The sequence below is a fragment of the Lissotriton vulgaris genome, chromosome 7 (assembly GCF_964263255.1).
Source record: "Lissotriton vulgaris chromosome 7, aLisVul1.2, whole genome shotgun sequence".
Lineage (NCBI taxonomy): Eukaryota > Metazoa > Chordata > Amphibia > Caudata > Salamandridae > Lissotriton > Lissotriton vulgaris.
In genome coordinates, this window is record NC_141695.1 from 492831575 (window position 1) to 492855411 (window position 23837).

At 45.1% G+C, this 23837-nt stretch overlaps 1 protein-coding gene and 1 long non-coding RNA gene across 12 annotated transcripts in view; one reads left to right on the top strand and one right to left on the bottom strand.

Moving 5' to 3' along the window:
• The window catches only part of LOC147701944 (uncharacterized), a 237667-nt gene extending 226640 nt beyond the window's left edge, over positions 1-11027 (bottom strand). The window contains exon 1 of the long non-coding RNA XR_015297487.1: positions 10970-11027. This is a non-coding gene — a long non-coding RNA (uncharacterized LOC147701944). The remainder of the gene's footprint in view (positions 1-10969) is intronic.
• Positions 11028-11251: 224 nt separating this feature from the next.
• The window catches only part of MAP2K4 (mitogen-activated protein kinase kinase 4), a 767786-nt gene continuing 755200 nt past the window's right edge, over positions 11252-23837 (top strand). For 5 of the 11 annotated variants that reach the window (XM_086930571.1, XM_086930575.1, XM_086930578.1 and 2 more), the window contains exon 1: positions 11325-11531. In XM_086930571.1, coding sequence (XP_086786697.1) covers positions 11342-11531 — 190 coding nt within the window. In that variant the 5' untranslated portion in view covers positions 11325-11341. Of the gene's footprint in view, positions 11532-23837 lie in introns of all 11 variants that reach the window. The other 6 variants (XM_086930572.1, XM_086930574.1, XM_086930581.1 and 3 more) reach the window with 4 other exon arrangements.

Here is a 23837-nt window from a genome sequence, read left to right on the forward strand (position 1 = left end):
TGATTCTCACACAAGTCTTGTTAACCCCTTTACAGAAAGTCTATCTGCAACTTGTGCAAAGTTTCTCAATTCTCCAGACAAATTCCTTGCATTAGGCCAGATTTTCGTTGGAAATTCCATTACTTTAGATAGTACTGTATCTTTTAAGCTAGCCTCTTTCTATTAATTCTCCAAAATTGTCAAACTCCATTCATCAATAGCATTTACCACCGCCACACATTCAACATCCTCTTCTATCAAGTCATCCTCGTCATCTTTTTCCATTGACATCCTTGATAGGCAATCCGCCCGAATATTCCTTCATTTCAAAGTTATACTCTTCTAGTTTAGAGACTAGTCTGGTGAACCTTGGTGACAAATTATTATTACCCACAAGAGACTTGTGATCCGAAACATTATAAATGTATGTCCCCAAATATAATTTAACATTTTTGTGCAGCCCAAAGCATTTCGTTTGATAGTGCTATAGTGACACTCACACTGTTTCAGTGATCTTGAAGCAAAAGCTACTGTTTGCTCTTTGCCATTAACTTCCTGGCTTAAAACTGCCCCTAAACCATGCATGCTTGCATCCACAGAAGTGAATGAAGTGCAGTCATCTCAGAAAGACTGAAGGGCATGTGCTAAAACAAACAATCAACTCCTTCCCCTTTGCAAAAGTTGCATCCAACTCTCTGGACCACACACATGTCTGTCCCTTTTTTAGTAAAGCTCTAAGTGGTTCCACGGTTTGAGCATAATTGACCGCAAATCTTACGTAATACTCCGCTAGCCCCCAAAACGAGCGCAGAAAATCCTTATCACAAGGTGCACTTGCTTCTTTCAAAGCCCTGACCACTGAAAATGTTGGTTTAATTCAAGATTCCGATAGCATGTGCCATTCACTTCAAACTTGCACTTGTCTCCTCTGACCATCATTCCACGTTGTCCTAACATGGATAGAACCTTCTTTACCAATATATTATGTTCTTGTAAACTTTTAGCAAAAATTAAAATATCGTCTAAGTAGGCCTGCACCCCTTTCAGATCCTTAAACATGGTATCCATAAGTCTCTGAAACACGCTTGCCGCCTATGCTAGATCAAAAGGTAGTCTCAGGAACTTGTAAGCTCCATACGGCGTAACAAAGGTTATCAGCTCTTGGGACTCTTTGGACAAAGGAAGCTGGTGATAGGCAGACTTTTAAATCGATTAACGAGAACCATTTGTCCCCCAGAAATTAGCCACAAGTTTGTGTATTCTGGGTAGGGGGTGGCAGTCCACCTTGATGTATTTATTAAGACCCCTGAGGTCGGCACATAACCTAATTTTGGCGGTCTTCTTCCGAGCAACGATGATGGGGGTGACCCATTGGGATGACTATGGACTGTATAATACCTTGGGAACACAAGTCTTCCAGCATCTTTTTAAATCACCTCTCACACTTAAAGGCACGGGACGAACCTTATGAGTGACAGGAGATGCACCAGGTAATAACATAATCTTATGTTCTACACCTTTCACTAAGCTCACTTTGCCATTAAATAGATTTTTAAATTCATTTAACAGATCCTTGCGATCGATTTTTGATTCATCCGCGTTGCATATAGACAAATCCCTTGCTCTTATGGGATTTTCGTCCCCTGGTACTAAATACAGACCCATTTTTGCTAGATCTTTCCACCCCACAAATGTTTCACCCTTAATTGCCACATAAATTTTTGCACAAATTGTTCTATTCAATACATGTAAGTTGCCCATGAAAAAACCCAAAATATCGATATCTTTTTCACCAAAAGCTTTGGGGTTCACATCTGCTTCCAACAAACTAACATCTTTGCCCCATTTTTCATAAAAAGTAGAGTCTCGAAGAATAGTGATAGGCGAATCAGAGTCTGCCATGACTTCCAGTTCTATTCTATTTATGGTAGACTCACACAAAGGACCCTTAATTTGCACTGGCTCATCCTCAAAATCAAGAGTCAATAAAAGATTGTCAAGGGACTCTGAGCACATTTCCATATCGACGCTGCTCATCTTCACAGGTTTCTTTTGATTTCTGCAGACTTTTTGAAAATGGCCAACCTTTTTACAAATAGAACAGCGTTTACTTAACCTCTTCGATGCTGGTGACAAAGCCAGCTCGTCATGGGCGTTACCTGCGCTGCGCGCATGACGAGCTGGCTTTGTCACGTAACACGCGATTTTTGAAATTTCAGCGCGCAGCAGGAAAACCCGCTAGCGCACATGTGGTTAAAGCTAGACAGACTTTAAAATTGCCAATGTGAAATTTAGAACCACGCCTGTAGCAGTAATTTTGAACTTTAGATTGTACAGGTTTTATGGACTTATCTTTAGAACCAACCGCATATAAAGCATCTTCATTATATTCTTCAGAAATCATGTATACTTTTGGGATTGATTGCGGCAGCATCGCTTTAGTTGAAATTATAGATCTTTCAAAGCTTAAAGCCAAGTCAATTACTTCTGAGAGTGGAGGATTTTTACAACTAAGTATTCTTCCTTTAATTTTAGGTAAAAGAACAATTAAAAACAAATTGGCCTCCGATGTAATTATCCAACAGAAATCACATGAAATTGCTAAAACTCTCAAGGCGGAAATGTATTCCTCGACCTTTATATCCTCCTCCTGTTTTAGTTTATAAAAATGATGCCTTTCAATGCTTAATATTCAGAGATTCCTCAAATTGCGTTTTTCATCTAGCAAATCGCTTCTAAATAAACGTCCCATTGTCTGTATCCTGATTGACCAGGAGGAAGAATTTGCGTTAAGCTATTGAAAATGCGTTGCTGCTAGGCCCAGACTGACAAACAGTAAAGCGAATTTTCAAGGAGGGGAATATTCAGAAGCATCGATAGCCACTAGATGATTCTGAAATAACCCTAACCACTCAGTCCATAACATAACTGGTTTACCAGGTTTATCTAAGAATGGAGAAGGTTGGGTGACTTCTCGAACTGAAGACATATTTTTAGGTGCTCCTGCAGATGCTTGAAGTGCTGAGTATCACCGAAACACTCAAACTTTGATGATCCTGCTGATGTTTAAAACTGACAATATCACTGGGACACGCTTCTTTAAAACAAATCCTTTTAAATTTAAGGTGGGCGTGTCACCGTGAAGTGAATTTTACTTTCCACCACGCTTTTTAAAAAATAACCGGAGAACTAAATCCTTACGCTAAATGCCTTTTCCAGCTGAAATGGACACGCTTTGAATATCCCATTTACTATTCTCTTGGAAACTGGAATGTTCTACATGTAATTATATATATATATATATATATATATATATATATATATATATATATATATATATATATATATATATCTCCTACTGGCGGTCGCCAGTAGGTAGTTATAGTTAGGATTTTTTTCAATGTTCAATCTCAAAATTCTATTTGGAATAACTTTGGCGCCGGTTGACGAATCTGCCTGAAAATTTCCTCAAAATGGCCTCGCGGCGTTCCGGTCCTTCCCTTAAAGTTTGGGGGGGATTCGTCAAGCGGGGGCCGAGATAAAAGCAGGGTCCCAAAACGCGTTTTCCCTATGTTAATTTCCATAGGGCGGTCGATTTCACTTTTAGCCCGAACGGCTGAATGGATTTCCACCAAACTTGGCAAAATTGTAGGGACTGGTAGCCCGATGTGCCTTTGCTATGTCTCAAGATATGTGCTCCAGTGGATTTTGAGTAATTAAGGTTCAAAAAATATATATCTATCTATAGCCGCGCTCCAGTATGCGCACCGGTACGCGCACCGGGCGCGCCACGCGACTTCCGCGCAGAAAGCTGATTGGCTCTGGGGTGTCTGTAAACATGATTGGCTCTGGGGTGTCTGTAAACATTCTAAACAGTCCGGAGCGGCCGCCATCTTGTGTCTCGGTAGGATCGAGACACGAGAGGTGGCCAAAACAAAGAGGGAAATGACCATAAGGGGGCAGAGTAGACCCCCCCCCTTGACCCCCTAGGTTTGATGTAGGCCACATTTTTTTTTATTATCGCGGGGGGGGGGGGGGGGGGGGGGGTAGCGTACCGGAAAAAGAATGACAGTTTTAAAAGTAGCTGTTTAAAAAAAAAAAATGTTTTGTTGTTTTTTTTTATACATACACATATATACATATATATACATATATATACATATATACATATATATATATATATACATATATATATATATATATATATATATATATATATATAAATGCATATATATATATATATATATGCATATATGTGTGCGTGTAGAGAGAGGTAGAGAGGTAGCGGTAGAGAGGTAGAGATTAGTAGAGAGAGAAGAAGAGAGAGGTAGAGAGGTAGAGAGTAGAGAGTGAGGAGTAGAGAGTAGAGAGTGAGTAGCAGAGAGCAGTAGAGAGAGTAGCAGAGAGTGAGTAGTAGAGTGAATAGTAGAGTGAATAGTAGAGTGAGTAGTAGAGTGAGTAGTAGAGTGAGTAGTAGAGAGTAGTAGAGAGTAGTAGAGAGTGAGTAGTAGAGAGTAGTAGAGAGTAAGTAGTAGAGTGAGTAGTAGAGTGAGTAGTAGAGAGTGAATAGTAGAGAGTGAGTAGTAGAGGGAGAGTAGTAGAGGGAGAGTAGTAGAGGGAGAGTAGTAGAGGGAGAGTAGTAGAGGGAGAGTAGTAGAGGGAGAGTAGTAGAGGGAGAGTAGTAGAGGGAGAGTAGTAGAGGGAGAGTAGTAGAGGGAGAGTAGTAGAGGGAGAGTAGTAGAGGGAGAGTAGTAGAGAGTGAGTAGTAGAGAGTGAGTAGTAGAGAGTAGTAGTGAGTAGTAAAGAGTGAGTAGTAGAGAGAGAGTAGTAGAGAGAGAGTAGTAGAGAGAGAGTAGTAGAGAGAGAGTAGTAGAGAGAGAGTAGTAGAGAGAGAGTAGTAGAGAGAGAGTAGTAGAGAGTAGTGAGTAGCGAGTAGTAGGGAGTGAGTAGTAGAGAATGAGTAGTAGAGAGTGAGTATTTGAGAGTAGTGGAGTAGGAGAGAGTAAGTAGTAGAGAGTAGTGGAGAATATTCCAAAGTTTAGCACAGCACCACTTTCACAATGAATTTAATCAAATCATATCACTTAGAGTCCTTATTGAAGCGCTGAATCTTGGTGTATATTCAAATGCTTTTATTTTCCTTAAGTTTATGTACCACAGCCAGCCGAAACGTTTCGTTCTGTACAACAGAACTTCTTCAGGGCGTTCTTATTTCCTTCAAGTTATGTCGGTATCCTGTTGTCATATAACTAGATATTTCTTCCAAATGTTAGACGAGACATAAGTATATTCTTATTCAAAGTGACTAGGTATCAATTTTACACAATTCGGGCAGACTTGAGTAATTTAAAGCATCCTCAAAGTCAGTCTTTCAAAAATTCCAAAGTATAGGACATGATAATCCAAATCCAAATGCTTCTCAAGAAAAGTCATTTGCAATCGTTCGGAATATCGGTGTTTAAGCAGATATGATCCAGGGACCCCCAGTATGCAAGGGGAATTAGTCCCCCCTCTGCAAACGCGCCAGTGGCCTGCATTGCAGAGAGGTGTAACAAGGGTGTGGCCTCATTACACTTCTCTGCAATGCAGCTCCCTCGCGCATACTGGAGGCTCCTGGCGGACTAGTTGACCCCAGGGACCCCCAGTATGCAAGGGGAATTAGTTCGCGGCAGTGGGCTGCGTTGCAGAGAGGTGTAACAAGGGGCATAGTCTCATTACACCTCTGCAATGCAGCCCCTGGCGCATACTGGAGGTTCCAGGTGGGCTAATTGGCCCCCAGTATGCAAGGGGAATTAGTTCCCCCTCTTCAAACATGCACGGGGGCTGCGTTGCAGAGAGGTGTAAAAATGGTTGTGGTTCATTACACCTCTCTGCAATGCAGTCCCCTGGCGCATACTGGAGATTCCTGGTGGGCTTTCAGGTCTTATATAGTTAGGAATTAGCATTAAAAAAACCTTTGAAATTCACTGAAAAAAGCATAGGTTTCACACCAGTTATAGTTAGGAATTAGCATTTAAAAACCCTTTGAAATTCACTGAAAAAAACCATAGGTTTCACACCAGTTATAGTTAGGAATTAGCATTTAAAAAACCTATTAAATTCACTGACAAAACCATAGGTTTCACACCAGTTATAGTTAGCTGGAAATTTTACTGACATAAAACCATTGAAATTCCCACGTTATAGTTAGTTGGACTCACTATAACTTGCGCGCCTGCAATGCACTGCTGATGACGTCACATATTACATCACTCATGACATGGTCAGTGACATCACTCATGACATCACTCATGACACCATCCAGTGAATGTGTCTTTCTGAAAAATAAATTTGTTTTATATATGTATTTGTAAAGGTCGATGGAAGAATAAATGTTTAATTAAGTGTGTAAATGGATGTTTTTTTAAAAAAAATTGGTTGGTTAACTGGCTTATTAAGTGCATCTTAGTGAATACATATATTAGCGAGTATTGTTTAAATATTTAAATGTTTGTATCAGTGTTTCTCTTTGTGCATAAGTGGCTGCAGGGGTTGGTGACTGACTCACTGTTTGTATGTGTTTTGAAGACAGCATATGTGCAGGACTGTATGGGTGGATGAGTGTGTATATGTGTGTGTTAGTGAGTGAATGACTGTCTCACTAGTGTCTTTATTAGTAACGACATGTTTTAATCTAGTATATGTGAGTATTGATGTATATAAGTGAGTATAGTATATATAGTGAGAGATTGTAGGAGTTCCTGTTTAAATAAGTATGTGTTTCTATAAGTGATTGTTTAAGAGAGTAAGTATGTGTAAGTTTCCTTAGACGTAAGGTGGTAGTGTGTGTATAAATGTATATGCAAATAAATGGATGTTCAATAGTTTATTTGCATGTGTGAGTATGTGTGTGAGTAACTTTTGGATGACTGCTGATGTGTAACAGGATGTATAGGTGTATCACTACATATGATGAGTGAGTATATATATGAGTGACTATATAGAATTGTTGGTGAATGAGTGGATGTGTATATAGATGGTGGAATTACTGAATTAGTTGTTGTTTCTGGTATCTCCATTTTTTTGAAAATGTTTGTTTCTATTTTTGAATATGTGTTTCAAGCGTTCCATTACACTGAAATTAGGTCTGTCACTCTGTCACAAGGATGGTGTCATGAGTGATGTCATGAGTGATGTCACTGACCATGTCATGAGTGATGTAATATGTGACGTCATCAGCAGTGCATTGCAGGCGCGCAAGTTATAGTGAGTCCAACTAACTATAACGTGGGAATTTCAATGGTTTTATGTCAGTAAAATTTCCAGCTAACTATAACTGGTGTGAAACCTATGGTTTTGTCAGTGAATATATATATATCCATAGCTACAAAACACCAGCCAGTTGCACTCATGAGCGGGTGCACACAGAACGGGGGTGTACCTGTTACAAAATCACAGCTCCAAAATCCACGGACAATGTATCCAAAGGAAAGTAGCACACACAGGGAGTAGTTCCATAGCAAGTTTAGTAACAGGGAACTAAGCAGCAACGACGCGTTTCGCCATAGGGCTTTGTCAAATTGTGCAAAGAGGATTGAAACTCGTCTCTTTAAAAAGACGTCATGAGGTATAATTACAAGCAAGAAAGGACTGCAGTATAATAATCATGAATGGCCGCCATATTTGAACGGTGTACATATACGAGCACATACAATAAAACACATTCATAATGAAAACTGTGAATGAAACCTGTAGCCAGGCACTTCGAGAGGATGCATAATAGTAACAGGGATCTGTTATCTTACATTTGTCTCGATAGTGTCCCGGCCAATATCAGAGGAGGTGATAGTCTTCTCAAACTTAGACGGTTGGAATCAAGATATATTATCGATTTACAGAGCAAAAGTCCTAATGGACTTAATATGCATGAAGAGCTTTCTGTACACCTGGGGTAAATTAGAATTGTACAGTCGTCATGTATTTATAACCTGTCTGATTTGCATTCACTGTTTCTTTCCTAGCTTTTAACATTCTGGACTATTATGATACCATGTTTTTGAACATTCGTCTTGGTGTATATATTGATAATGTTGAGATGTCATTTGGTATTGGACTTTCAGACAATTATCCTTGCCCATCCAGGGCGTGATCTTTCAATCTCGATATCCATGTAGGGTGACAATTTTGACACAGTAATTTTATAGCATCTGTGCTTTAATTAATTTTTTCGAGTGTTTTATCTTGTACTCTGCATATGTAGATATGGCACGTATTTTCAGTGTCACGTTATACTTGTTTCTCACCTTTGGATATGTCTGTACGAGTGCCCATCGTGGGCTATATTTCATAAGGGTTGCAGTAATGAATCATTGCCTATCTTAGGCAGTATTACTCATGAATTATAAACTGGGCAGTTTTGCTGTTTTACTCGAGCAATATTATGTAACTTTTGATTCACAGTTTTCATTATGAATGTGTTTTATTGTATGTGCTCGTATATGTACACCGTTCAAATATGGCAGCCATTCATGATTATTATACTGCAGTCCTTTCTTGCTTGTAATTATACCTCATGACGTCTTTTTAAAGAGACGAGTTTCGATCCTCTTTGCACAATTTGACAAAGCCCTATGGCGAAACGCGTCGTTGCTGCTTAGTTCCCTGTTAATAAACTTGCTATGGAATTACCCCCTGCGTGTGCTACTTTACTTTCCTTTGGATACATTGTCCGTGGATTTTGGAGCTGTGATATATATATATATATATACACACACACATATACATACTCCACAACGGCAACTCCTTTCGAGACACCACAAAGGACACAACGGGGATCAAGGCAGAAGGCTCGTTTGTTGTTGAAGATTGTGGCATAATGCATTTTGACAAAAGTCTTCCTCAGATGCCATTACCAACTTGAAAAAAGGGAAACACCTTGATTTTAACCTTCTTGGCTCCTCCTATGTCGATGGAGTACAGCTGGCCCCTTTTAAAATACAGTATATGTATATATAAAATAAAAAAAAAAATCGCTGTCCCAAAGCTTTCATTGTTCTACGCGCGTGCTCTAGAAGAATTAAGGTACTAAACGTGGTCATGAAAACGACGTAGCCTCCGCTGTTCTGCTCGTGAACGCGTGTTAATCAAGATAAAATTTATCAAAGCGTGGCCTTTATCGTGGAAACAAACAAACCGTTGCGGTTGCAACACGAGCCGCAACAAGCCAGGTAAATCAGTCCAAACAAAAGTCTCAAGTTACAAAGACTTAGGGCACATGAATACAGTCACACGTAAAGTCAGCTTGTCAAGCAAATCTTTTTTTGATAACAGAAATGAGTTTCTAGACATACGCTCGCCAGTCATTCGCCAAGTATAGTCCTACCGTAACTCCTTAACCTCTGAAAACGAAACAGCGAGTTGCAGGATCCAGGCGAAGTAGCAAAGAAGGCAGTGTCTCAAAATTAGTCCCAGGTGCACAAATTCCGTTTCCGGTGTGCACTCCGCGATCTAGTCTTATCACTGCAGAAATGTTTTAAACCGCTGCGTGGGTCGGTGGGTGAAGCGATAGAATTCACAATCGTTGCCAGATGTAATGATTCACTTAGTCATTACTCAAGACTTCAGTCAGTTAAAAAGCAAGAGTTTATTCAACTTCACTCACGACAACGAGCGCCTCCTCAGCTCGAAGTCCGATCAGCAACTGTCTCAGCCCATCGAACCGGAGAAGGCTCCACGTTGCACATTCAAAGCAACACATTCTATCACATACATAGTATTCTAATAACATGTACTACATAGGAACACAGTAAAACAAACCACCAATTAGGTAACCCGCTACAGAGATGCCTTCAAAGTGTCTTCTCACTCAGATGCTCAAGCAATGGTCTCTCATGAGTTTTGGTACGAAGCATATTTGGACTTTTATAGTATCGCCAGAGTGATATTCCTCTACTAAGGCTTTTGCCATTCTTTAGAATTTCAGCTAAACCCAGCAGAAGCTATTTGGTACTAGGAAGCGATTTTGCAAGCTATTACTATTTTATATTTAAACCTTACGAGTTCTCGTTTATAAAGGTTTTAACAAACACGTAGGCGGCCGTAGTGAGGTCATTAGTGGAGAAGAGTGACTCAATGGTTAGAGCGGCAGACCCTGAAGCAACGTCTGGCCCGGGACCAGGGAATAATCCCGCCTCAGCGGCTCTTGGACTCAATCTCCCCGGACCTGATAATTCTCACCTCGTGCCTAGTCTAATCATGGGACCCAATCTGTGACACTGGGCAATAGCTTGCTTAATCTCCACAACGGCCCCAGCAGCGCTTGGATGCCTGGCTTCACCTTGGGGGTGCCCAGGAGTGGACTTCTCACAGGAAAGCCAGGAAGGGTTCCACAGTGGTATTAACACAGCGCTACGAGACCTCTGGGTAGAAGGCGCTATATAAATACAAAACACCCACACACACACACACACACACATTTGCATTTTCAACTACGTTCGTACCAACAACACTAATCCCTGTTCCGATTTTCAGGCTCTCCTACACCCACGTGGCCTAGAACAACATAGAATTACTCGTCAGTGTTCATGGACACTGGGAGCCCCCATGCTATAAAACAGCCAAGAGGCTTAGTTGAAGCTTTCAAAATCCTACGCCCCTCTGTTCTTACTGACATGGTACGGTGTAGTCCCTTGCAACGGGGTCAACAATCGGAGCTACTCTATGTCCTCGGAAATCGGAGCCAACTTTAACTTCTCAAATGGTCGGAGTCCAGTCAGGGCGAGCTCTCCTGCTCCCTCTGAATCCACCAACACCCGGAACCGACGCATGAGCCAAAGATACCCGGGTAATCCTGGTGTTTTGGAGCTCAGAGGCGGCTGCCTCCTCACAATAGAAGAAATACACTGAACGTTCTCAAAGTTCGCGTACACCCTAACCCTTCTTCCTTCAAAGCAAAGCGCACACTGAAATAGTAGGCCAGTCTATCACCTCTCAAAAGACACTGACACCCTACCTCACGAAGTTTCCGCGACGAACATCAGACCTCCAAACTCCCCATCAACCCCTCAACTGTTTAGTCGACTGGTACTGTTGCCCCTCCCCCTCCTTCTAAAGAGGGCAGTTGGAACAAACCAAGTGTTTAGTATATAACGGGGGCGGTGCGTCCTTTTCCCCGAAGGAAATCTTTTCGTTCTAAAACGTATGTTGTCTCCGCGGAGTTCCAACTGCCTTCTACTAAGAATCTTTACGTTCAGCATACCTTTAAAGGGGCGGTAGTTGTTTGTGATACAGGTTGAGGAAGCAGAGATTCGCTCAGAATACCCCCATCGCTGCATATACTGCCTTCACTGAACGCTCCTTACCCCGCCTCCACTCCCCCCGCGTAATGACACGTCCCTGCGCCGGAGAGCCATGTCGCGCGCTGCGGCCGTTCACTGAGCCCTGGCCCGGTGCGCTGCGGCACTGCGGCCTTCAGGAGCCCTCCATGGCGGCGCCCAATCCTGGTGGGCTCGGCTCAGGCCTCCCGGGGCCACCGGCGCAGCACCCGGCCGTGAGCAGTATGCAGGGTAAGGACGGTCAGTGAGCTTTATTACTCTCTATGTCTGTGAACGTGCGGCGGCATAGCTCATCTCGATGTTTGTATATAGACAAGGCTGGGGTTATTCTTACGTAGTATAAACTACCCTCTGTGTATGCCGATCTGTGGCACTCGTTTTTATGTTATCACCTCTGTGTTCAAAGTACAAGGCCGGACGGACATCTGCTCCTCGCACTGCAAGAACGGACAGTGAGGGAGCCTTCACCACTGTTGGTATACTGTGCATATGCAAGGGCTAGAGATCATCTCTGTGTACACCCAAGGTGAAGTGTGTCTTTACAACATAAGGTTGTTGCTATTATGCAGGGCTGTACTAGCAGGGTAAATATGGTAAACGACTGGCTTACCTGTATGTATGTGAAATCGCCGTTTGTAAACGTCCTCTAGCTGCATTGCAGGATTTGTAAATAAATGCTTGATTGCGATGTATTTGTATGACAGTATTGACAGGTCGCGCTATGAATCCTGTTCTCCCTTGTCTGTAGTTGCTGCTTGTTGTGTATATAACAAGGAAGGTTCATCTCTTTACACCTCTTTTGGTATTAAGGCTTGGACCTCCCGTTCCTCTCCCATTCTCAGGCTGGAGTTAGTTTAGTACTTCTCTTTATGTGCTGTATCATGGGTATCTACTGAGAGTGTAAGAACTGTTGGTCAGCAAGTTGTGAGTGTGCGAGCGTATGTATGCATGGGAACTATTTACGACTAGGACTTTTTCATACTGCAGAATCTTTTTATGTGTTTTGTATAATTGTGCCGCAACGCCAATAGCTCCTTTCTCAAGTAAACTGGTTTATCGTTCCTCTGTTTACGAAAAGTAAAACAAACATTTCGGTATTAAGTTTTAAAGAGTGGAGTGTAAAAGAATAGCAACAATACAGAGATAGAGAACACCAACGTTAACGTGAGATATTGTGATATTGAGTTTGACCTTCACAAATGAAAACTCAAAAATTCATTAATCAATAGTACCTGGACTCGTATGCTAGCAGTGCAGTTCTTTTCCTAATATTTTTCAGTTAGACGTAGAGCGATTAGGAACTACTTATGCATCAATTAGCATCCATTCAGGTTGATAACCAAGTATAACCTTCACCCTTGAGGTATTGTCCTAGTCATACAGAATGCCTCCTTATCACTCTGTGTGCGGAGTGACGAGCGGCAGTGATCTATCTCACTGCTGCAGGTATGCAGTGTCCGTACGTTTTGTACAGTACTAGAATTTTCTTTCCACTGTGTATGACATATCCACACTTCTTTGTACTGCGCCTTCATCACTTTGGTCAATGGTCTTTAACCTTTTCTGTATTCAGAGCTACTTATGTTCAATGAAAATCACCTGAGCTACTAATATTATTAGTGTTGGAATAGTGACCACTTCAGACTCCATTACATTAGTGGCCCCATATGCAAGAATACCATCAGTGATCACCTCAGTGCATCAGGCAGAGTTGCCAGTAGTAATGTAAAAATGCTTTGTCTATTTGGAATGCCTCTACCAGGGTATTATCTAAAACCTATAGCTGCAGTGCACCAGTCATCAACGTAATACTATTAGGTATATGTCTTCAAGATGTATGTATGTATGTATGTATGTGTTGGACCCGGCCCGTTGGGCAGGTTCACCCCTAGACTTTTTGCTTTTTCCTAGCCTGTTTATGGAACCTGGTGTTGGTGATTTTAGGCCTCTGCGCACTTTTTCACTGTGGTACAGTGTAAAGTGCTTGAGCTCTCTGTATGTGTGGTGAGTGAGTCCCATAGGAATGAATGGGGAATATGTATGCCCATGGTAGTTCCTGATGTGTGAGGAGTGCAGGGGCGAGTTTGGTATGTATGAACTCGTGAGAATGAATGCTGCAAAATGATATATGCGGCATGACTGTGTCTAGTCTAGAAGTACTACTTTTGGAAGTTGGCATATTTGTGTAAGTTGGTGCTGGCGTGTGATTGGCTGGTGAGCCTGGCCCAGAGTGCCTGGGCCTGCTTGTGGATTGACTGTCTGGTTTGAGGATGACAGGGGCTAGAGAGCCCAGGAGGTTGTCTGAAGTCAGCCCATGGATGAAAGGCAGCATCTGCTGCCAGGGAAGTGGGAGGAGATGGCACCTGATAGTGAAGGGCTGTGCCTGCCTAACTACAAAGCTGGCTCCACCTCCCGCTGTCCGACTGTCTCCTCTGTCCCTGATACTGAAGGGACTTCCCTGTAACCAGTTCTGGCTGGTTCTCACACTGCCTACTTCAAAGGACTTCAAAGGACTTCAAAGACTTTTCTGTGTATAAGAAGGGGCTGTGTCCCCTTCCAAAATGTTCTTGTTTCTAACTTGAATCTGCCAGGGGCATGCTGCTGCTGGGGCTCAGGGGAATCCCTGGGCCCTGCCCAGCTCCTGGACATTTGATGGACTGCTGGGGGACTCTTCCTGGCTGTCCCCCTGCCTGGCTGCATCTTTGAGGACTTTTGCTGGACTTTGTTCTTCCCTGGAGACCTTAACCTGTGATGCTGGGACCCTTCTTGATGCAGGGGTCGTTCCTGTGGGCTTGTCTATGCCCCTAGCGCCTTGAGAGCGCCCATTGCGATATTACGAGCATTTTTGGCGCCTCACGCCCGATGCGTGAGACTTGGCAGGTGCCTACCCTGCGATGTTCGTAGTTTTATTATATTTCTGCGAGTGCCCACCTCGCTTATTTTTGATTAGTTTGCCTTCTGGCAGGTGCCTACCCTGCCAGGGACCTTGCTGCGATATTTTTATTTTCCTCGAGGTAGCCCACTCCTCGGGAAACTCAGCCCCCGCCTGCCTGCCTAGCGAGGGCCGCCGCGCTGCCCGCGGCGACCCGGAAGTGACTGGCCGGCCGGCCAATCCGAGCGCGGCCGGCCGGAAGTGCCCGCCCCCGCAGCCCGGGAAGAGAGGAGGAGTGTGGCCGGCTTCTGGGGCTCCCATGTGCAGAGGGAGCCCCGAGTGAGGAGAGGAGCGGCAGGCGGAGACTTGCGGCGGGGGCGCGAGGCACATTGTCGGTGCCTGCCCCCACCGCGAGCGAAGAAGAGCCGCCGCCCGGAGGAGCCCGCCCCTGAGTCCCGGTGAGTCTGGGCTGGGGCCGGGCAGAGTGAGGCAGAGGAGAAGGGAGGGGCGCCGGGACACATTGTCGGTGTCCGCCCCTCCCCCAGTGGCGCGAGCTCGCGCCTAGTGCCAGTGCGAAGCGGTGAGGGCTTCAAGGGCGGCCCCAGTTGGCAGTGGGTCGCCCCAACGTGTGTGAGCCCAGAGAGGCTCTGGGGGGCCTTCTAATTTTGTTGCACGGCGCAGAGTCAGGGCGGCCCCGATTAGCAGAGGGTCGCCCCACCGTTGCAGAGCCTTGAGAAGGCTCTGAGGGGGCATTTCTTTGTGTAGAGCCCGAGGCTAAAGGGGCACAGTTGTTTTTAGAGCCTATGTGGCTCCAACGTTTGACCAGTGTTTTTAGAGCCTCTGTGGCTCCAACGATGGGCCTGTCTTGTCCCAGAGCCTGTGTGGCTCCAACAGCGTGGCGCAGTTTGCGCCTAAGGGCCAGTGAGAGCCCTGCCACAGCTGCCCAGCACTTTGTGGGCAGCTGCCACGTTTAGGCTTTTTGTATTTTGAAACTGGCGCTGCATGGCAGCGCACCCTGACTTTGGACTCAGGGCATCTTTGCCCCACAAGGCCAGTTGGCCTAGGGACTGCCACAGGTAGTGGCTTATGTAGTGTTGGGGCAATGTGATTTCTATGCTTTTTAATAGTTATTGCTAATGTGAGTTTTTGCGCTATTGATTTATTATGCACCTCTGAATGTGTTATTGCATCATGTGTCTTTTCTTTCCCTTATTACTCCTCTGAATGTAGGTTGGTGCATCATGAGTAATGTGTTCTTTCTTAGACCCCTAAACGCTGTGTGATACTTAGGTGGTTGTCTTTTCTACTCCTCTGAATGTAGGTTTATTGCATCATGAGTAATGTATTCTTTCTTAGACCCCTAAATGCTGTGTGATACTTAGGTGGTTCTTCTTTTTTAGTACAGGTGGTCCTAGTAAGGTCCTGGTTCCTGTTACCAGTGGTTTCTGGTTGTTATCTTTGATTATTATTTTATATTCTACATTTTATCTAGAAGTGCTATATCTGAATATGACAGTGGCCCATGTGGCCCTGTCTTGTGAATAATCCCATGTGAATATTGCCCGTGCCAGTTGGCACAATGTATATGTGTGATTTTATCTGATGTGTTTTTACAATACAAAAGTTATTTTTATAATAACCTTGTGTGGAGTCTCTTTTGTGGTGTGCCTAGTATGTTGTTGCTGTTGTGCGCTGGCGCAAATGCTTTACACATTGCCTCTGAGTTTAGCCTTACTGCTTGTGCCAAGCTACCAAGGGGGTGAGCAGGGGTTATCTTGGCGTGCGACTTACTTGCCCTGACTAGAATGGTGGTTTCTGCCTGGCTTTGGCGTCAGCCTTAGCCTACCAGAAATAGCCAGTTCTAACAGTATGTATGTATGTATGTATGTATGTAGGTGTACTTGTAGAGCGCAGTCCTGTCACCCAAAGGGCATCCTGGCGCTTGAACTTCGGGCGGTCACACTTTTCACTGCTCAAACATTTCTGGGAAAGAGATACGTTTTTAACGCTTTCCTGAACGGAAAGTAGTCCCTGTGGCTTTTCAAGGAGAGTGGCAGGGAGTTCCAGAGTTTGGCCGCTTCAACACTAAATGAGCGGCCACCCATCCTAACTCTCTGAAACCTCGGGACTACAAGCAGATGTGCCGAAGAAGAGCGGAGGGGCCGCGAGGCAGAGTACCAGGCAAACATATTCTGCAAGGGTACTGGACCCTGTTGATGTACTGCCTTAAACACCAGGCACGCAGCTTTATACAATACCCGCAGGTGTACCGGGAGCCAATGTAGATCTCTTAAAGCTAGAGTAGAATAGCTACATCTAGGGCGGGAAAGAGCCAACTTGGCGGCCATATTCTGCACCCGTTGTAACTTCCCCAACAGGTTTTTTGGGGCCTCCAGAAGTAGCGCATTACAATAGTCTAAACGACTTAGTATGGTACCGCGAACTACTTCCGGCCTTGCCTGGGCGGGGAGAAGGGAACTTTACGCAACATGCGTAGCAGCATCATGCACGTAGAAATGGTTTTATTGACGTGCATGTCAAGCTGTAAATTTGGGCCGAAGATCACCCCCAAGTTACGAGCTGATTCCGCAGCCGACACTGGCTCGGGAAAGGTGGCAGGCCAAAAGTTCTCTGGAAGTACCCGCGGGATCCGGTCTATGGAGCAATAGAGCACCTCCGTCTTCGTGCTGTTAAACTGTAAGGAGTTGACCCGTAGCCAGTCCGCTGTGGCTGCCATACAGCGATGAAATGTCTCCAGCGGAACCGCATTGTTTCCTTCCAGAGAAAAGACCAGCTGGGTGTCGTCGGCATAATTAAAAGCCGAGACACCAAAAAGATTTTATGAGCTGGACCAGGGGGCGGAGGTACAGATTAAAAAGTATAGGGCTGATGGCCGAGCCCTGTGGGACCCCCTGCCCTACTCTCCGTGGCTCAGAACGGAATGGAGGGAGCGAGACCAACTGTTGCCGGCTGCCAAGATAGGATATCAGCCAGTCTCTTGCTCCCTCTGTGACCCCACACTCCTCTAGTCTCCTGATAAGAGTCCGATGGCAAACCGCATCGAACGCGGCCGACATGTCGAGCAGCACTAAAAAGGCTGCCAGACCACTGTCGACACGCGAACGAAGATTGTCCAGTACGGTTACCAGTGCGGTCTCCGTCCCGTGCCCAGGACGGAAGCCAAACTGTGCCTCATCGAACCATCCGATATCCTCCAGGAAGCCTGAAAGTGAGCGGGTCACCCATTTTTCCATGATCTTACTAGGAAAAGGGAGCAAGGAGATTGGCCTATAGTTGGAAAGACAGGCAGGGTCCAACGTTGGTTTCTTGAGCAGAGGTGACACTACTGCTAGCTTCCAGCACTCGGGAACAGATGCCAGCTCCAAAGACTGGAGACAGATGGAATAAAAAGGCTGAAAAAGTTCCGCGTGGAAAACCTTCCAGAATTTGGGAGGCAGTGGGTCGAGCGGAGAGCCCGAGGGCACCGTATGTGCCAAGCTGCAGAATTCCTCAAAAGAGGAACAGGGAAAGAGTCTTAGTTGGGGTCGACTGGAACAAGTATCCGGAGCTCCCAAGCTAAGAACTGGGTCGCTCGGCTGGCCACATGATTTATCATTCATATATCACATTTAAATATATTTTGGAAATTTAGCTACGTTTCATCAAACCTTAAATATAAGTTCTGATAAAACACACACTTTTTCTCAAATGCACTCTCTCAATTTTGGTATACATATTATTTCAACCAAGCAAAAGCTTCTAATTTAGTAGACTGGGCTGCACCCAGAAGAGCTACTCACAGGTAGTTCGAGAGCAGACAGGAGCTCATGAGCTACTCGTTGGAGAAGCCTGACTTAGGTACTGTGTCCTTTGATCACCTTCTTTTAAGCCATGTTCTCTACCTTTCCCATGATGTGGCACTCTTCTTGTGTCTGCCGACCAGGCAACCTGCAAAAACATAATTCAAGCCTCCCACCAACAACCAGTGGCATAGCAAAGCTGCCATGGGACCTGATGCAGGTTAGGGAAATTGACCCTTCATCCCATGTTTTTGTAGTGAAAAGCAGAACTATATTTGGACTCCAGTGGGCTCCTACACCCCTCAGTTCTTGGCCATGGCACTGTGGAAAATTATGGACTTGCCGAAAAGTTGTATAAGTACAATTTCCAACCTCTGACACTGTCAAGTGATATTTGATGCTGGCTGTTTTTATGCAGTTGACTGAATATTAGCAAGGGCAAATAATGTCATTGTGACCAAAGTGTTGTAATAAATATGGTCTCTTCCTTTCTCCTGTTACACAGTTCTATAAACATGGGATATGTCGGTATTAGGGCAACAATAAGCATTTATTTTGTATATTACACTTAACAGCTCTACCAATTAAAAAAGAATACAAGGGCAGCAGAACAAAAAGCATAGAAAAGCAACCGTAATCAGCGGTACATTAAGTGGAGGTACACAAACTTCCTAATTGCATATATCAAGGCATTACAGACCCATTTTCTATTGTTCAGTCCCAACAAAGGCATCCCCCACAGTCTGTGCCACCAGTAATAAATGAGCAGTACCTAAACATGGATAACTTAAATCTCAAGTTCCAGACTAAGGTGTGCGTATTCCCCCTTGACTGCCCATCTGTCTGCTCAACCCTGGTGTGGGTGGCTCCCTCTCGGTGTCGTCCAACCCTCTTTCTTGTGTAATGTCGTCTGTACTCTGCGTTTGCAAGCCCTGCTCACTGCTTCCTGCCATCTCCCTGTGTAAACCCTCCAACAGTTAAGCCCAAATCTCCAGATCCTCTTGCAGCTGGTCATCCCGGCATTCGAGCTTCATGTGCACTCTCTTCTGCCGCATCCACTCAATGACCATAATGTGATTGATGGGGATCCTGTGCTCAACCATCCTATAGCTACTCTCCTTTATGCCAACACCAAGGCAAGCTGCAGGAACCTCCAGTGCATTTTTCCCCTCTGGGTTGTTTGATAATACAAAGCAGGCACACTTGACGACTCTTTGATCGTCAGAGCTCGTAGCTGCGCAACCACTGCTGTTCAAAACACCTGCACCTATCGACATGCCCATGCCATGTGCTTAAAGGAAGCCCCCTCGCCCCCATATCAAGGGTAATCTGCACTTCGGCCTCCATACGTTTGGCTGAGCGTAATTGTTGTTAAATGTGTGCGATGCACGTAGTTAAAATACGTGAATTTAAATGTAGTATTGCCTTTTCACTTTCCAGCGTGCATCTGAAAGAGGCACTTCCAGCTCCACTCACCACCCATTCTCGTCGGGATGCAGGCTCAACCCTGACCTTATCCACCTTGAGCGCTTTATAAAAATGCGTCACCATATGTCTCGTCGACCCAGCCGTCAAAAATGATTGTAAGGTGTTGGTCTGCCGGGGCATGTGTGGGAAGTCTGTCCAGATCTCCCACGCCATGCTCTACAATTTTGCGTGCTAGAGAAAGTGTCCTCCTCCCATCATAAATGTGTCCCATGCTTCCACGAATGTAAGGAACGTCTCACCTGTGTAAAGATCACCAAGTGTCTCTCACTCCTCCTTCCTCCAACGTCCAAAGCACAAGGCCCCTAGCAAAGAGCAGCCTATTCAAGACCCTGGTGACGTTTCATTCCCACAGTCCTGCCACTTGTCAGATCAGGTAGGGCACATCCCGCAGTGTATGTGATTCATGCATCAGCAGTTCCGTCAGCGAATGCATGCCATAGGTACCATTTGAATAGTATTGTTAGTGCCAATCCCCATTTATAGTGTCATCAGGTTTTCAGTTTCCCAGCCTATGATAGATAGGATGTGCTAATGGTTTAGATTTGGTATTGTCCTATTAATTTTGTACACTATAAACATAGAGTACATCAAGGACATAATTGATTGGAAGCAGAGGGATTCTATCAGGACTAGGGGCAAAAATTGATCCGTGGTACCATGTTTACTTCAAGGCAAAAGCAAGATTTTTGGAGCATCTAATATTGTGTGTCTTAAGAGTGTAGTTCAGGAATACCACATCAGATCTAGTTTGGTGGAGATCCTTTGAGAGTGATTTTGTTATTTTTTTGATTAAAATCTTTGTATTGAAACTTTGTGAACATCGTTAGGCAATCATAAACAAGACAGTAGCTTGACTCCTCAAATGAAGCACCTAATCTGCATCATCATTTTGTATAATGGCAAGAGTCTCTGTTGTCAATCTCAAATGAAGTTAAAATATAATCATAACAGTATTAGTGGCACATGAATCACCTAAGAAACAGGCATAGTGAAATATAAAAGTATTAGTACACATCAGGTTTGTTGATGCAGACAAAAAAAGAGAGCGGTAAGTCACTGCAACCATAATTTATGTAGAAGCCTGTCAATATTTGTTCCATGTGTGGCTGGCATAGCAAGTAACATTTACTTCACCAGGAATGGTCCCCAAATAGCATTGTAGACCTGAAGTTGATTTTGTAAATTAGCTTCTCACATACAGCCATTTCTCTGAGTAATCTCATCCATTCTATATGAATAGGTATAGCAGGTATTTGCGCAAGATACAAAGGTTGGCCACGGCAAATGCAGCTTCGTGCCATCATTTTCTATGATTGGTCATGTCTGGTATCACTGCTGAGTCATGGAGAGCTATTAGCCATGTCAATGGTGTGATCCAGAGGCACCTCTTGTCCTTTTGGATTGACCAGATTTTAGTCCAGTAGGGCTGTAATGTCAGGCAGTACCAGAAAAAATGAATAATATCTGCTTTTGAGTGGGTACATCTTCAGTAACTAGAGATAGCAGACATTTTGTCTCATTGCAGTTTGTACGGTTTCCAATGCCTTTCCTGAAATATTTGAAAAAAGCTGAGTTGAACTCGTGTTTCTCTAATACCTTTATCGTGCAACTGCAGTAAATGTGTCTATTGTTTATCCACGTATTCCTTGTGCAGTTTCTCTTGTCATTTACCTTTCAGAATGTTCTCTCAAGGTATGGTGTAATGTGTCGCAATATTATTGTCATGTAGGCCCGCAGTTAATTTTTCTTTTGTTGTAACTCCAACTACTGATGGATTGTTGATGGCTCTGAATTAAGTTGCAGTGAACCTATGGATCTTGTTATGCAGTGTTTCAGTTGTTGATATCTCCAAAATGTCTTTCGCCAAGCGCAATTGCTCCCTCAGCTCTGTAAACAAGTTGAGATCCTCATTAGGAAGAATATGAGAAAACATGTGGATGCCTTTGACCATCCATTATCTCCAGTAGATCGTTTCCCATTTTTGTGAAGTACTGCGTTGTCCAAATTGTGTCAGCATGTAGGAATCCATTCAGACCCACCAGGGCACAAGTCGTAAAAAAAAGAAGTGGGGGGACGCTGTCACCGGAAGTGACGTCACAACAGGAAGTGACGTCACGAAAGGTGCCGAGCTCCTCGTCCCAGAGAGGCCAAAGAGTTAAGTCCAGCTGTTTGGCAACGGGGATGGTGTCCCCCAGGTAAAATAAGTGGGGACACCGTCCACCCGCATGGTACCCCGACTCTAGCCCTGAGACCCACACATTTGTGTACACATTTCCATACGTTGTACATTTTCTTCAGTATCAGATTTTTTTCCATTAGTGATATGTTTGAGTTACAAAGGGACACTTTTTAGGTCTCGCCTGGAAATCGCATCCGAAGGATGCGTCCAGGCTGGAGACTTAAAGCTGTCTGACACGGGGGAATGAAGGACAAGAAACTGTGACGAGCTTATCCTTGGCTGGATTCACCTGCGTGCACGCGCACCAACATTCACGCATGCGCACATCACAGCCACACGCATACACAGCACTCACGCATGCGCACATACACACGCATACACAGACACACCCCCGTCACCTACACGCATACACAGAGACCCCTCCACACACACCAGCCCCTCTCCTCCCGGCTCCACTCACCGGTGTCTGGCGGGCGCTCCCGGGTCTCCAGGCTCCTTCCCTTCCTCCGCAGCTGCAGGCTCTCCCCACATCACGGGGGCCCGCTGCTGGACAGAAGGCTTCTCTGTGGCCGGGCGGTGGTAGCGCTCGGCGGGGCTCTCTCTCCACATGGGAGCCCCGCCTCCTCAGTGCGCCCGCTTCGCCCCGCGGGTCTTCACCCGGTCCCCCATCTCGGGACCGGGACTTTAAGGGAAACAGTATCCAGGGCTCCTTCCTGGTCACGGGAGCCCCGGGGCCGCAATGCTCACGCCACTTCCTGCTGCCGGCTCCTCTTCCTGGTTGCACGTCAGGTCCCGGGCCAGCAGCCAATCAGAGCGCGGCCCGGGAATGACGTCACAGAGGTGTCCCGCAGTACCGCCCCCGGCCTGCCTGACTTCCTTTTAAGATTCCATGACAAACGTGATGCCGAGGATGCGATGGACGGCATGGACGGAGCCGTACTGGATGGGCGCGAACTTCGGGTGCAGATGGCTCGTTATGGAAGGCCACCAGACTCACACCATGCTTAATTTGTGCCGGTGCTTAGCACCGGCACTTACTTTTCAGGGCCGGGTCTACACGCATCTGCTGCACGTGACTCACATATGATATTGATGTTTTATATTTAGTAGGTTTAATGTACCTCACTGACGGCGCAGAGTGTTGTTCTCCTCTCCCGAGTCCATTTGAAGAGTATTGCTGCGGCTGTGAGAGCCTGAGCCAAGAAGATTCGGATGACATTACCGCTTTTGCGGCCCTTAGTTCAGTGTTGCCGCTTGACGGGACACTGATTAGGCAATCTGGGCTGGATTTGGTCCGGCAGGTGAAGGGTCTATGCGGCAGCCAGGAAGCGTGCGCAGATTTTGTTCTAGATTGCCACGCCCGGCCTGAGTCATCAGCAGCATTCAAGTTAACTCATCTGCGTCGAGAGCGGTAGCAGCACTATACCAGGCCTATTTCAGTGAATTAAGGCAGTGCCCCGGCCTACCACGTAACAGTGAGTAATAACCGGAAGGCATGTCCAATGCCAAACCAACGCTGCTTTTTTATTTGTTTTTTGGCGTGGTGATGTTGTGACCCCGGTGTTTTAATGACACTACTCTGCTGCCCCCCACCGCTGCGCTACTGCCTCTGCCTGCCCTAGTAGCGGCGGTCATACACAGTCAGATATATTTATTATATATCACGATGAAGGGCCCCAGCTGACCGGAGTTAAGTTAAAGGCCCTGCCCGGCGCCTTTAGTTTCCTCCCGGCTCCCGCTCCCCTAACAGTTAGCTGCTTCAGGGCTATATGTCTCCGTAGTTAGTTAAGGCAGAAGGGACAGAATATAAACAGGATTCTAAGAACCCAGGTTACTTTCCTGTACTTTTTACACTTCTGCCTATATGCTTGCATGACGCCTCATTAGCAAACAGAAGTATGTTAACGGACTGAGGAGGAGAGAAGGAGTCAACCCTGCGATGACACAGGAGGTCAGCGGGGGCATGATTTTACTTTCGCTACCAATATGCCATTGGTTGGTAGCGAAAGTAAAATCATTGGTTAATCAACTTCCATTGCTTCTGGGCCCCTCTGCCTGCAATTTTCCATTCTTAGCTGATGTAGCCCGGCCCCTGCCCTGGGCCTGAAGTATCCTCCAGGCTCCCGCTCCCCTAAACACTTTACTGCTTTGAAATGGCTAAATCGCTGCAGTTAAACCTTCACAAATGAAAATACAATTAATTGCGT